A 14,107-nucleotide genomic window follows, 5' to 3' on the forward strand; every position below is an offset into this window, starting at 1 on the left:
TCTACATTACTATTTCCAGCAACGTTGTAAAACCAATGTCAATATTATATTTGTTTTGTATTTTAATAACATAACCACTCATACTCTCTTCACTGTTCCAATCATCAATCAATTTATCCCCAAGAATTTGATTCCGAAAAACAGTTTGTAACAGGATTTAGTGCCGCTGTAATACATAATCGTAAACAATTAGACTTATTATTAAAATAATTCAATACAGCTTTTGCTTTTGTTTTAAGATATAAGGGTAATTCTACACAACTACGAATTGATAGTTTTGTTTGATTTTTTTATGCTTACTTGTACTTTTTAAAATCCTATTTAACTCAAAATCAAACCCTTTATATGTCTCTCTTGTTAACTGTAGCCATTGATTTAGATCCATAGGGTTTTGTTAAGTCATATAACCATATGTTTGAAAGTTAACATTTAAAATCTCTTTTCTTATATTGACGGTCAACAACTACTTCTAATTTAGTCTTTTAATGTTTTTTATCTTCTTTAACATAACCAACTGCGTGATTTAGACGTTCTACTTAACTACCACCAGTATTAGTTAAGAACCATAGTCTTTGATTATTCCCAGGGTAACGATTCCCGGATATCTTAGTAAGATCCCAGATATTTTCCCACTAACATCTGGGAGAGTTCCGAGAAACATCCGTCTTTCTTACCTGGAAACATACGGGGAATGTAGGATGTGGCAAGATGGAGTGAGATAACGCATTTCCTGGCGGTAAACAGGGAAATTTAAAAATCCTGACAGGAATTTCGGGGGAAAATTCCCGGCAGGAAATGCGGGATCAATTGTCGGGATCTTACCGGTAAAACAGGGAGATATCAAGATTCCCCGGGACATCCGGGAAGTATTTTTCGGCAGGAATTCCGGGATCATCTGTTGAGATCTTACCGGAAAGCAGTGAGAAATTAAGATTCTCTCCGAAAATTCCGGGAAATATTTCGGGACCATATCTGGAAAAAAGGATATCAGAAGAAAATGGAGAAAGGAAACAAAAAGGCCACATTCCATTTATTACATAGCAACTTACCTAATTAAACGAGGTTTGGGCTGTAAATGGTCGTAGTTGTTGGGCTATTTTTAAAATATTTAAGTGTTCGAAACTGCGATAACTCAGAACCTGAGATCTGTTTAAAATCTCATCATTATGGAACTCTCGGTGTTTGGATGGGAAGGAGGGTAAAGAGGACATTTCGCACCACCGCTTTAATTGGGTTCAACTATATCTAAGTAGAGTCAAACTGTATGTGTTCCAGTAATATCAAAAGGCAGATCTGCAGTTGCCCATGACTTGGTATTGTATGATCCTTTCGATGAGTTGAATACCTGCCTTCTAATCATTTGCTTTCCATTGTTGCTGGATTGGTTTGGTTCATCAAATCGAATTGAAGATTCGTTGCTGTTCATGTTGCTGTTGATGTCCTGTTGTGAATTAGCTATCTTATCTTACAAAACTGTTATTATCTAAAAACATCTTCGACCTGTTTAGGCCATTCCTTAAACAATGACACTAAATTATCTACTACCAATATGAAATGTAACTGATATAAAGTTTTCGGGTTTATATCTAAGATTACATGTTTTAAACATGGGCGCTTTTTTCCTTTTTCATGACAATGATCTCTTTATTTTCTTCTACGTTCATTTTTACTTCTATAAGCTATATTACTAACTTCTTGATGTAACGTACGTTAAGTATCTGGTTCATTAAAGTTTAAACTGTATTTAGTGTCTATTTTAATTATCTTCAGCAACCTCTTTAATGCAATCTAAACCGAAGTGTGATGTATTTTCACCATTTAAAATATAACTACACTAATTGGGATGTGTTAAGATGTCCTTAAACAAATTGATTGTTTCACATCACTAGTCTTACATTCAATGTCAGAATAGTTTTTCTTCACTTCTCAGCTTTAGTGTGCACGTATAAATTCAAAGTGTGTCTTTCGAAAACTTTTAGGAGTATTTGTAATACCACATTCTTCTTTTCACTATATTTAGAACCAGAATAATACCAAATGGTGCATCTATCACAAAATCATAATTTAAGTCTAGTATTATTTGCTCTTTCTAACATATTTTCTCAAAACTCATTTTCTTAGAGCTGCATGGTTACCCAAATGAAAACTCTAATATTTTTTCTTATCCTCTTTAAGTTGTACACTTCTTTGTAATAACTCTACATTACTATTTCCAGCAACGTTGTAAAACCAATGTCAATATTAAATTTGTTTTGTATTTTAATAACATAACCACTCATACTCTCTTCACTGTTCCAATCATCAATCAATTTATCCCCAAGAATTTGATTCCGAAAAACAGTTTGTAACAGGATTTAGTGCCGCTGTAATACATAATCGTAAACAATTAGACTTATTATTAATAATATTCAATACAGCTTTTGCTTTTGTTTTAAGATATAAGGGTAATTCTACACAACTACGAATTGATAGTTTTGTTTGATTTTTTTATGTTTACTTGTACTTTTTAAAATCCTATTTAACTCAAAATCAAAACCTTTATATGTCTCTCTTGTTAACTGTAACCATTGATTTAGATCCATAGGGTTTTGTTAAGTCATATAACCATATGTTTGAAAGTTAACATTTAAAATCTTCTCTTTTCTTATATTTACGGTCAACAACTACTTCTAATTTAGTCTTTTAATGTTTTTTATCTTCTTTAACATAACCAACTGCGTGATTTAGACGTTCTACTTAACTACCACCAGTATTAGTTAAGAACCATAGTCTTTGATTATTCCCAGGGTAACGATTCCCGGATATCTTAGTAAGATCCCAGATATTTTCCCACTAAGATCTGGGAGAGTTCCGAGAAACATCCGTCTTTCTTACCTGGAAACTTACGGGGAATGTAGGATGTGGTAAGATGGAGTGAGATAACGCATTTCCCGGCGGTAAACAGGGAAATTTAAAAATCCTGACAGGAATTTCGGGGGAAAATTCCCGGCAGGAACTGCGGGATCAATTGTCGGGATCTTACCGGTAAAACAGGGAGATATCAAGATTCCCCGGGACATCCGGGAAGTATTTTTCGGCAGGAATTCCAGGATCATCTGTTGAGATCTTACCGGAAAGCAGTGAGAAATTAAGATTCTCTCCCAAAATTCCGGGAAATATTTCGGGACCATACCTGGAAAAAAGGATAGAAGAAAATGGAGAAAGGAAACAAAAAGGCCACATTCCATTTATTACATAGCAAATTACCTAATTAAACGAGGATTGGGCTGTAAATGGTCGTAGTTGTTGGGCTATTTTTAAAATATTTAAGTGTTCGAAACTGCGATAACTCAGAACCTGAGATCTGTTAAAAATCTCATCATTATGGAACTCTCGGTGTTTGAATGGGAAGGAGGGTAAAGAGGACATTTCGCACCACCGCTTTAATTGGGTTCAACTATATCTAAGTAGAGTCAAACTGTATGTGTTCCAGTAATATCAAAAGGCAGATCTGCAGTTGCCCATGACTTGGTATTGTATGATCCTTTCGATGAGTTGAATACCTGCCTTCTAATCATTTGTTTTCCATTGTTGCTGGTTTGGTTTGGTTCATCAAATCGAATTGAAGATTCGTTGCTGTTCATGTTGCTGTTGATGTCCTGTTGTGAATTAGCTATCTTATCTTACAAAACTGTTATTATCTAAAAACATCTTCGACCTGTTTAGGCCATTCCTTAAACAATGACACTAAATTATCTACTACCAATATGAAATGTAACTGATATAAAGTTTTCGGGTTTACATCTAAGATTACATGTTTTAAACATGGGCGCTTTTTTCCTTTTTAATGACAATGATCTCTTTATTTTCTTCTACGTTCATTTTTACTTCTATAAGCTATATTACTAACTTCTTGATGTAACGTACGTTAAGTATTTGGTTCATTAAAGTTTAAACTGTATTTAGTGTCTATTTTAATTATCTTCAGCAACCTCTTTAATGCAATCTAAACCGAAGTGTGATGTATTTTCACCATTAAATATATAACTACACTAATTGGGATGTGTTAAGATGTCTTTAAACAAATTGATTGTTTCACATCACTAGTCTTACATTCAATGTCAGAATAGTTTTTCTTCACTTCTCAGCTTTAGTGTGCATGTATAAATTCAAAGTGTGTCTTTCGAAAACTTTTAGGAGTATTTGTAATACCACATTCTTCTTTTCACTATATTTAGAACCAGAATAATACCAAATGGTGCATCTATCACAAAATCATAATTTAAGTCTAGTATTATTTGCTCTTTCTAACATATTTTCTCAAAACTCATTTTCTTAGAGCTGCATGGTTACCCAAATGAAAACTCTAATATTTTTTCTTATCCTCTTTAAGTTGTACACTTCTTTGTAATAACTCTACATTACTATTTCCAGCAACGTTGTAAAACCAATGTCAATATTAAATTTGTTTTGTATTTTAATAACATAACCACTCATACTCTCTTCACTGTTCCAATCATCAATCAATTTATCCCCAAGAATTTGATTCCGAAAAACAGTTTGTAACAGGATTTAGTGCCGCTGTAATACATAATCGTAAACAATTAGACTTATTATTAATATAATTCAATACAGCTTTTGCTTTTGTTTTAAGATATAAGGGTAATTCTACACAACTACGAATTGATAGTTTTGTTTGATTTTTTTATGTTTACTTGTACTTTTTAAAATCCTATTTAACTCAAAATCAAAACCTTTATATGTCTCTCTTGTTAACTGTAACCATTGATTTAGATCCATAGGGTTTTGTTAAGTCATATAACCATATGTTTGAAAGTTAACATTTAAAATCTTCTCTTTTCTTATATTTACGGTCAACAACTACTTCTAATTTAGTCTTTTAATGTTTTTTATCTTCTTTAACATAACCAACTGCGTGATTTAGACGTTCTACTTAACTACCACCAGTATTAGTTAAGAATCATAGTCTTTGATTATTCCCAGGGTAACGATTCCCGGATATCTTAGTAAGATCCCAGATATTTTCCCACTAAGATCTGGGAGAGTTCCGAGAAACATCCGTCTTTCTTACCTGGAAACTTACGGGGAATGTAGGATGTGGTAAGATGGAGTGAGATAACGCATTTCCCGGCGGTAAACAGGGAAATTTAAAAATCCTGACAGGAATTTCGGGGGAAAATTCCCGGCAGGAACTGCGGGATCAATTGTCGGGATCTTACCGGTAAAACAGGGAGATATCAAGATTCCCCGGGACATCCGGGAAGTAATTTTCGGCAGGAATTCCAGGATCATCTGTTGAGATCTTACCGGAAAGCAGTGAGAAATTAAGATTCTCTCCCAAAATTCCGGGAAATATTTCGGGACCATACCTGGAAAAAAGGATATCAGAAGAAAATGGAGAAAGGAAACAAAAAGGCCACATTCCATTTATTACATAGCAACTTACCTAATTAAACGAGGTTTGGACTGTAAATTGTCATAGTTGTTGGGCTATTTTTAAAATATTTAAGTGTTCGAAACTGCGATAACTCAGAACCTGAGATCTGTTAAAAATCTCATCATTATGGAACTTTCGGTGTTTGAATGGGAAGGAGGGTAAAGAGGACATTTCGCACCACCGCTTTAATTGGGTTCAACTATATCTAAGTAGAGTCAAACTGTATGTGTTCCAGTAATATCAAAAGGCAGATCTGCAGTTGCCCATGACTTGGTATTGTATGATCCTTTCGATTAAGGCATAACGGGTTTGTCGGCTTTAACGCCCAAGTTAGCAGCCAAAATTTTGCTGAATGATATATTTTGAGATCCTCTACTGCAACAAGTCAGCCTTCGTTTTGTCGATGTTGATAGAAAATTGAGGATCTAATTTTGTGGGATGTCGTGCTTTTTTGGTATATCTGTAAGACCCTTAGCAAATTCGTCCATAGAGTTAAAAACTGCTGGTTGAATGGAGAATACAAGCTTCAATTTCTCATCATAAAGAAATGTCTTCAATCCGCCTTCAATGTTATAACAAATACCGGCACACGACACTACGACTACAGCTACTTCACCAGATCCATCCAGTTCAAATTTGTCGGGAAGAAAATTAGAGAACTAAGCTATTGTATTTTGAAGATAAACCTGAGAGGAAGCGTTGGAAACCAATTCTAGATAAACGAATTGACTGTTCTGTGTTTGACTGTTCTGTGTGACGTTTGTTTGACTGTTCTGTGTGACGTTTGTTTGGGGAAAATGATTAGTCAAGGTTCTTCAGAAAGTCTTTCCAAATTTTTTGCCGAACAACATTTTGCCTAGTGTTTTACCCTCTTTTTTTACCACCAAGTTGTTCTCCTATTGAAGTTTTTGCAGTTTTCTTTACTGCTTTTTTAATCGAAGTCTGTTCTGATAAAACACCACCAATTTCCGGAATTGCTGACTCGCTTACATCTCGTCCAATTTTTTGCCGCAGGTAAAACGTATTTCTTGAGAACAGTTGTTCTAGCGACTGTTCTAGCCAACGCTCCCAAAACCACGCCCTCTCTGACGAGGAAATCCTTTACTATAAGGCATATTGTAACCACACATTTTCTAGCGCGACCAAATAAATAGTTATTTAACTATTGACATTTCTTGCTTGTAAAAGATTCTATCAAAGTTTTCACTTTTCTGATCAACAACGAAGTAATTCGGGAAGTCGCCAAAGTGTTTTTTTTCGATTTAGAAAAATTTTGTGTGCATAGTGAGGCTTTTTATCCTTTTTGACATGTGTGATCTACTAATGCTAGCCTAACTTTATCACCTACTTGGAACTTGGGCTTCTTGTTCTTTCGTAGTTTCATTCGCTTGTACGACAGTTGAAAAGACAGCATTTACTACATCTTTGGGCGCCAACCCAATACTTCGATGGATTCTAGAGTTAAAGACGTCAACAAACAGTTGCAGGTCTTTGATGTAGGATGTGTCGTTTTCTTGCAGGTAGCGGTAAATTCAGGGTTTGTGTAGCTTTCTCGCCAAAATTTACTTTTGTTTCACTATAACTGTGACAATATTTGACTCCCACGTCCTCGCAGAAATTGGCCAAATCTCCAAAAAAACTCTTCCCCTGGGTCTAACCATAAATTTTTGGAAAACTCAATTTGTTCTTCGAACAGATTTTGATAAAAGCTGCTTTCACAGCCTCTGCTCCTTTGCTTCGTAATTCTTCTACTTGCAAAATACGAGAAATCATCAACAGTAACGAGTAAAAATTTGATACCTCGGTTCCATTGTGATAGTTTACCCAATTGTGCGAGATCTAAGCACCATATCTCAATATAGCGAGCATGCGTATTTAGCCGGGGATAATTTTGTGTAACCCTTTGTACTTTGTATAGGAGCCTCTTGACTGTATAAAATCTGTAACTTTGTCGCGACTGAGTACACTTGCTTTTGTTAGATTAAATATAGAGCCGAAAGCTGTTGGTCCCTTCCCTTCATACAACTTCTGCAATTTGATTCTATCTGAAACTGTAATTGACAGTCTGAGCCATACTGTGTCCTCAAAATGTTATTTTTAACCAGATCTGGTCTGAGATTTAGCACTCTAAGAATTATGTAAGAGTTTGGATCAACTGGAGCGTTTTTCACTGTAATTGAATGAAGAAAGGTTTTTATATCAGCTCCTGTGTCAACGTTGTTAAAATTGTTTTGGAAAGTGAAATTTTCAACCGTTTGTTCTAGTGTATCTCTTTCAAAGTTTTCAATGCCTCCCGATTATTCTTATAGTGAATTCCAGATCTGTCTTAAGTTCTTTAGGTGGACGATCAGTTTCTTCAGCATTAACTTCTTTCGCTTTTTTGATAACTGGAAAAACTTTCCTCTTTTTTATAGATCTCTGATAGTTTCTTTTTCTGGTCTCCCACAGTTCATTTGGAACAAGAACAAACGTTTTGACCTCACTCATTGAAGAAAGTTCAAAATTTCATACAAGGTTGATATTTGTAACTTAAAATTGTTATTCCAGCTTTTGAACCCAATATAAGTCTTTTGGAATATAGGGTTGTTGATTTTGAAGTGACGCTTCTAAGTTGTTTTTGGAAGCGAGCAAACTGGTTTCTCCTTACTCCTGTGAGGTTTCCTTCAATCAAGTTTACAATACACTTACAGAGAAGTCTGATGAACTCTTAGGACAATGTAGAAGGAAAGCAGGTTGAAGTTCCTTGCTGAGACTCCGAAAGAGCTTCAGAGTATAATAGTTTTGTGCGTTTATCATTAATATCACAAATACGAGCACGACTGTTTGGTATAAAGAATTCTGAGGGAAATAATGTTACATTTGAACAAGATCTTAACAAATCAGGTAAAGACGGTCTCAAAACAATCATAAGATGACCATCTTGTGTTGCATCATCATCCCACTGTTTTAATTGTTTTCCGAGATCTAGCTGTCTTCCCAAAATATTAATTTGGTGCACATCTCTCGGTGATTTGAACAAAACAATATGAGTAGTCTGCAGCTCGGCAACAGGTCCAGTTCTGTTTTTATGGATGAGATTATGCATGATATAGACACAATTTAGATTTCCATGTCTACCTGCTGTCGCAGCTCCGTTGAATTTTTTTTGAATTGGAAAGAATGTCCAATCAATCATCAAATATAAGTAAAAATTTATTGCCGTCAGCGGTTAAGTTATCAATTAAATCCAACTCAACGCCATGAATGAATTCTATGTCTGCAATTGCTATGGCTGAAATTGCTTATAAAAGCATGAAATTCGATCAAATGATGGCTGAAAAGTGATCATTCATAGCATATCATTGATAAAAAACAGTTTTTCCAGATCCGGAAGGACCAACAAGATACATAATGCGTTCGTTTGTTGAAATGATCTTGTTCATTTTAAGCTCTGGGATTAGGAAGTATATAACTAACGGCACTTGATAGAATAGCACTCCAAACTGTTCGTTCGTCACAAGAGCTAGCAAAAATAAGGTTAACAATTGAAAACAGAAGCAGTAGTATTACAACTGAGCACTGCAAAAATGACAAAAGCTGTTCGAGAGCAAGTGCGTCCACAAACTTTCCAAGGAGGCCTTTCTTGATTATTATTATCGAATATAAAGTCAGATGCATGATTGAGATGATCTGTCATTAGAGAGCAACTGATTTTTGTTCGTCCTTAGGCAATGATGATTCGCATTTTAATTAATTGGAATCGTGGTGACAATTCAAAAATACAACAATATGCAAGACCTGTAACATGTCCCAAGAAAAAAAATTCATTATAGAATTAAAAAATCGTACCATATAACAATATCCAGGGCCGATATTCAGATTTATTTTCAGGTATACCGCGGCATCAAGAAATGTAGCATGTCATAAAAATTTTTGACCATTTGAAAAGTTTTTCTAGCTTTGAGTCACCACCTCCTATTAGTCCCCACAACAGAGCTTCTCTGTTGATTTTATCCAGATCTACACTTTTGTCCAAGCTTGGACAGAGAGCTAAAAAATAGTTTTTCCTTTTCGTATTTTCACTTTACTGATTTTTTTCTCTAACGCGGCAATTTCCTCAATGTTCATATCAAGCAACTGTATCGAAACATTAAATACTAAAAAGTTATTGAATACAAACATCACAAAGTACAATACAAAAATTTAAAACTACTTTTATGCACTTTGCAACCTTTATTGGTTTGTGACCGAAAAAATTTTATCAGTCATTCTAAGTAGTTTCTCCGTCTCCCCAACTCCGACCGAAAAAAAAGCTTTTTCTTCTAAATTTCTCCTTTTGAGTCTCTCGTGTCAACAGCTTGATTGTGGAACAACATCGGTTCGGATCATCGTGGAGAAATATTCTAGTCACACACATCTTCCGTCTCTCACTCAGCTCCCAGAACATATCGAGCTTTTTCTACATAAGTGGGCCTGAACAAAGTGTCATCAATCACCAGCTTTGCAGTGCCTACAGTAGGTTTGAACATTAGTGCTTCTTTTATCATCTCACGTAACTTTTCAACAACAAGCTTCAATTCTCCGACCGATAGCATCAGAAACTGATGCAAAACAAGTTCAGTTTCCAATTTTTCGCGAAAGACTTTCAAATGAGTCCAGTTATAGCTTGTGTCGATGGTTTCCTCTGGGATGCTGATTTGAAACATTCGATGATCATATTCTTGAAGGGACAAACAGTTGTTTCTTCCATAGTGCTCCTCATTTGGTTTTGAGTCGGTGTTGTCTTTTTATCGTTGATAAGTTATGGTAACTATGGCAATCGAACTTTATGGTAATCGAACTGTGGTGAGGGAACAACTGGTTTTCCTTTGAGATTTCGTTTGCTGATGGGACAGAAATGTTTTTTGGAGTTAAGTGAGACTGAGCTTTGATACATCTGTGACGCGAGAATGTGAAGTACTTTTATTAAAACAAGTTTTTAAGCCAGAAATAAGAAAAATTGGGTATACAAGGGTAACTGAATATTGAAAGTGGAAAGAAAAAATGAATGAATTATCTTCAAGAAAGAGCGTGATATATTGAACCAATGAAATTTAGGTAAGAACGAGAAGAATTGCGAAAAAAAACTTCGTAACCAATAAGATCTTACGAAATAAATCGTAACTAGTAAAAATGGAGTGTATATCATGACGTAACAAATATGTCAATTCTGTTTTCAGTAACATCACGTGATGTCAAAGATGAGTTTTCTATATTTAGTCACGTGAGGGAAAATTTGGCATCGAACACATGCGAGTTATCTCACTATTAAGACTTAGATTGGAGAATACACGTAGTTCGAGAAAGGGATATTTGGTTGAGATGATTCACTCTCATCATTGTCATTTGAATTTTCCAGGATCGCAGGAAGAGTAAGGTCCTCGATATAGGGAAGATTGAAGGCTTCTGATTTCTTAGAAAACGAGTCGGCACGTTTGCAGAACATGTCTTCTACCCAACAAACACCGTAGTGATTTACGTCACGAGAGTACGGGAGCAGAATACCTTTGCTGTCTTTCAACGGGTGAAACCCTTGTTCTTTTGGAATTCTTTCAATGGTTTGAAAATAAGTTTGGAGAGAACACAATGAATTGTTGAATTTTTCTTCGACTAGGTGGAGATTATGATGTCAAGCTGCCTCTAAAGTTCTCCATAAATCCTTCGGAAGTGTCAAGCTAGTAGTCTCTGTTTTTATTCTAGTGCAATCCACCTCAAAGTATAATACAAATTGTTATCGGTTAATACCGTTTTAAATGTTGATGCTTCCGTGTTAGGAGCTTAATCTAAATCTGAATGAAGTTTTGAAAGAAAAGATGTTGAAGGAAGTAAAGGAAGAATCGGAGTTATTTGCATTTTTTTAGACCACTTATGTTCAACCAAGACAAAAAACAAAATAAATCGATCATGTTTCTGATCAGCAACACGTTCAAAAATCAGATCTGGCAGATTATTTTATTGGAGAACAAATGGAAATTTTCAAAAAAAATAATACAACTTTTTCTGAAATCGGGAAAATGAATCTTCAGCTTAAAACGACACAGTAAAACGCTATTTTAAACAAAAAGATGATTTTAATAAAATTGAAATATGTTAAAATTGAAACTTAAGAAAAATCAAGATGTACATTTTTTGTTAAAAACCTTTTGTAAAAAAAGACATTTTTAAATCAAAAATTATTTAAGTAAACCGACATTTTTTAAACAAAATTTATTTAAGTTCAACGACATTTTTTAAAAAAAAAAAGATATGAGAATGAGTAATTAGCTTATGTCCCAACAGTTGGATACCCGCTGTTTCTTTAGCAACCTACTAATCCCCCCTGGTTCCTTCTGCTGAACATATGTCTCATCCTAAATAATTTGTTGTTACGGCACTATCTTGCTAATCCTTTTCGTATAGACAGCTTGGGTATCATGCTGTGAGATACGTCTTTGAAAATTACGCAAATCTTACGTAACTGTCAATGAGTCATCCTATCTAATTTATAAAATAAACATTATCTTGCTAACCCCTTTCGTGTGAACAGCTTGGCTATCATGCTCTGAGGAGGTACATCTTTGGAAATTGGAGGGAAAGAGGTTATACCTAATGTTAATACATAGGTACATCCTTTTACCCCCCCCCCCTCCACTCTTGCTCATGTTACTACTGACCTGCTTAATAGCACTGTATGCCTCCAGCTCACTCTGCTAAATCGGAATTGTGCTCAACTGCCTATAAGTAAATAAGTCGAAATAGGACCAGATGCAGACAGCCACAGACCCCTTTTAGTACAAACTATCAGGTATGTATGCAAGCTCTGGTCTTCTGATGAAGTAAAATATGACGATGCTAAATTCTGATTGGTTGAAAAAGACTTGTAAATTTATACAGCACGCATTCATTATTTTGAAATTCATTAAGACGATTCTGCTCACTACAGTTCAGTTGGTTACTTGGACTTGAATAAAAAACTTGTAGCAGAAAAAGAGCGTTTTTACCGAACCCCTGCTCTGAATAGCACTTAGCAAAAACTCGCAATTTTAAGCCTTTACTAGAAAGGAAACTACAACGATAACTCAGTCTTCATGCAATATAGCACTTGGCATTAGCACCTACATAGCCGATTCTAAAAGGTAGAAAATAATAAGCAGAAGAAGAGTTATCATATAAAACTACCCAAAAATTACTTTAAAGCGACGACTCAATTCAAGTCCTGGAAAGAGGTTCAGCAAGTATCCCATAATACGCGAACGTTATGAACCATACACGACGTTCTCGAAGAAGGTTATATGATCAATCTGAAAGATCGGAATAGTAAGCATTGTAATGAAAGAGAATTGTTTCCACTTCATCACTCGGTTGTAAACGCCAACAAGACGAGAAAAAGTTTGCAGGGGTCTGGAAAGAGCTTCAAAATTTTAAGGCATGACATTCAAGAAGATATATCCCACCAGTACGGACTCGTCGAAGAAACTAATCCACACTCTGATGCCCTTCCGTCAGCATCAGTTCTCCGTTGAAACTGCCTGTGAAGGTATGTTCTTGCGTATATGTGCACTTGCGACGGATTCGTTGTTTATTGTGGCGTTTTTCATAAACATCGGGGTGCAACAGTACACCAGGCACATCTTCGGTGCGAAGGATTTACCGACGTTCGCAAATTACGCATTACTGCGAAACGCGAGAGACAGAGTCAGAGATCTCCGATGAGGAGCAGCCAGTCTGCGAAAAGTTCTAAATGGATTACTACATAGTTATAGCGCAGTCAACCGTCGTGGAACAATTAAAAAGGTCACAAGATTTGGTCAAATTACTTAGGAGTGCCACCAAGCAAATTAAAATCAAGTTCAAACGCTTCAACGTTACAAATTTTTATGTCGATATCACTTGCTCCTCTGATGAACGGTGGCAACAACTCCTCCTCTGATGTAGTCGCGCATTGGCTGTGCAACAATGTTATGGAGCACGCAATCCTATGTCAACAGTAGTCAAAAGTTGACTCAAGTGGAGCTCTTGAAGATTCGAAGTCAGAAAGGCTATAGTTTTCATGAATGTTGTTAACGACGCGCTGGAGATTTCTGATCAGTGAGAAACTCCTGAGTATGCTGTGCTAACCGAAATACAGTGGGGACAGACTCAACATTATGGACAAAATGATTGAAGAATTCCTGAATGTAGATATAGATGAGTGCACGTCATCAGAGGGACCTTCAGTGTTGAAAAAAAGTGAACGAGTAGCATAGAGAAGATGAGGGCCATAATTGTGGGTAAAGACCTCAAAAAAGTGCAAATAATTAAAGACTAACTTGGATCTCCTTGCCACTCTGCACCTGGCAATCACAAATCCAGCCGTATATCCCAGTTCAATTTCACTTTCCGGATCCTCCGGCACTCTTTCCAATTCCACATGTCTGAACAGAGTCCACTCCTGGTCATCCTGGAAGTTGGCCACATCTAGAGTGCTCATCTTGGAGTAATCCAGCATCAGCTCAATCTCGTTTGCATGCCAGTCACTTGATACGCTGATACTTATATCTTGCACCTGAGACAGAAAAACAAGTTCATCAAAATACATTTGAGCTCTTCCATGTTATCAAGTTTTGTTTAAAATTTTTGCCCAGCTAGAGTCAGTAATTTATATCCGAATCCATTAATGATGCAGCTATTAGA

General features: G+C 35.8%; 1 protein-coding gene across 2 annotated transcripts in view; it reads right to left on the reverse strand.

Annotated features, from left to right (window-relative positions):
• LOC142351768 (uncharacterized) overlaps positions 1-14,107 on the reverse strand; it is a 63,012-nt gene that overhangs the window by 31,128 nt on the left and 17,777 nt on the right. For both annotated transcript variants that reach the window (XM_075403918.1, XM_075403917.1), the window contains exon 3: positions 13,744-13,979. In XM_075403918.1, the coding sequence (XP_075260033.1) occupies positions 13,744-13,979 (236 nt within the window). The remainder of the gene's footprint in view (positions 1-13,743; positions 13,980-14,107) is intronic.

Source organism: Convolutriloba macropyga, chromosome 13, assembly GCF_964194025.1.
Source record: "Convolutriloba macropyga chromosome 13, txConMacr16.3, whole genome shotgun sequence".
NCBI lineage: Eukaryota > Metazoa > Xenacoelomorpha > Acoela > Convolutidae > Convolutriloba > Convolutriloba macropyga.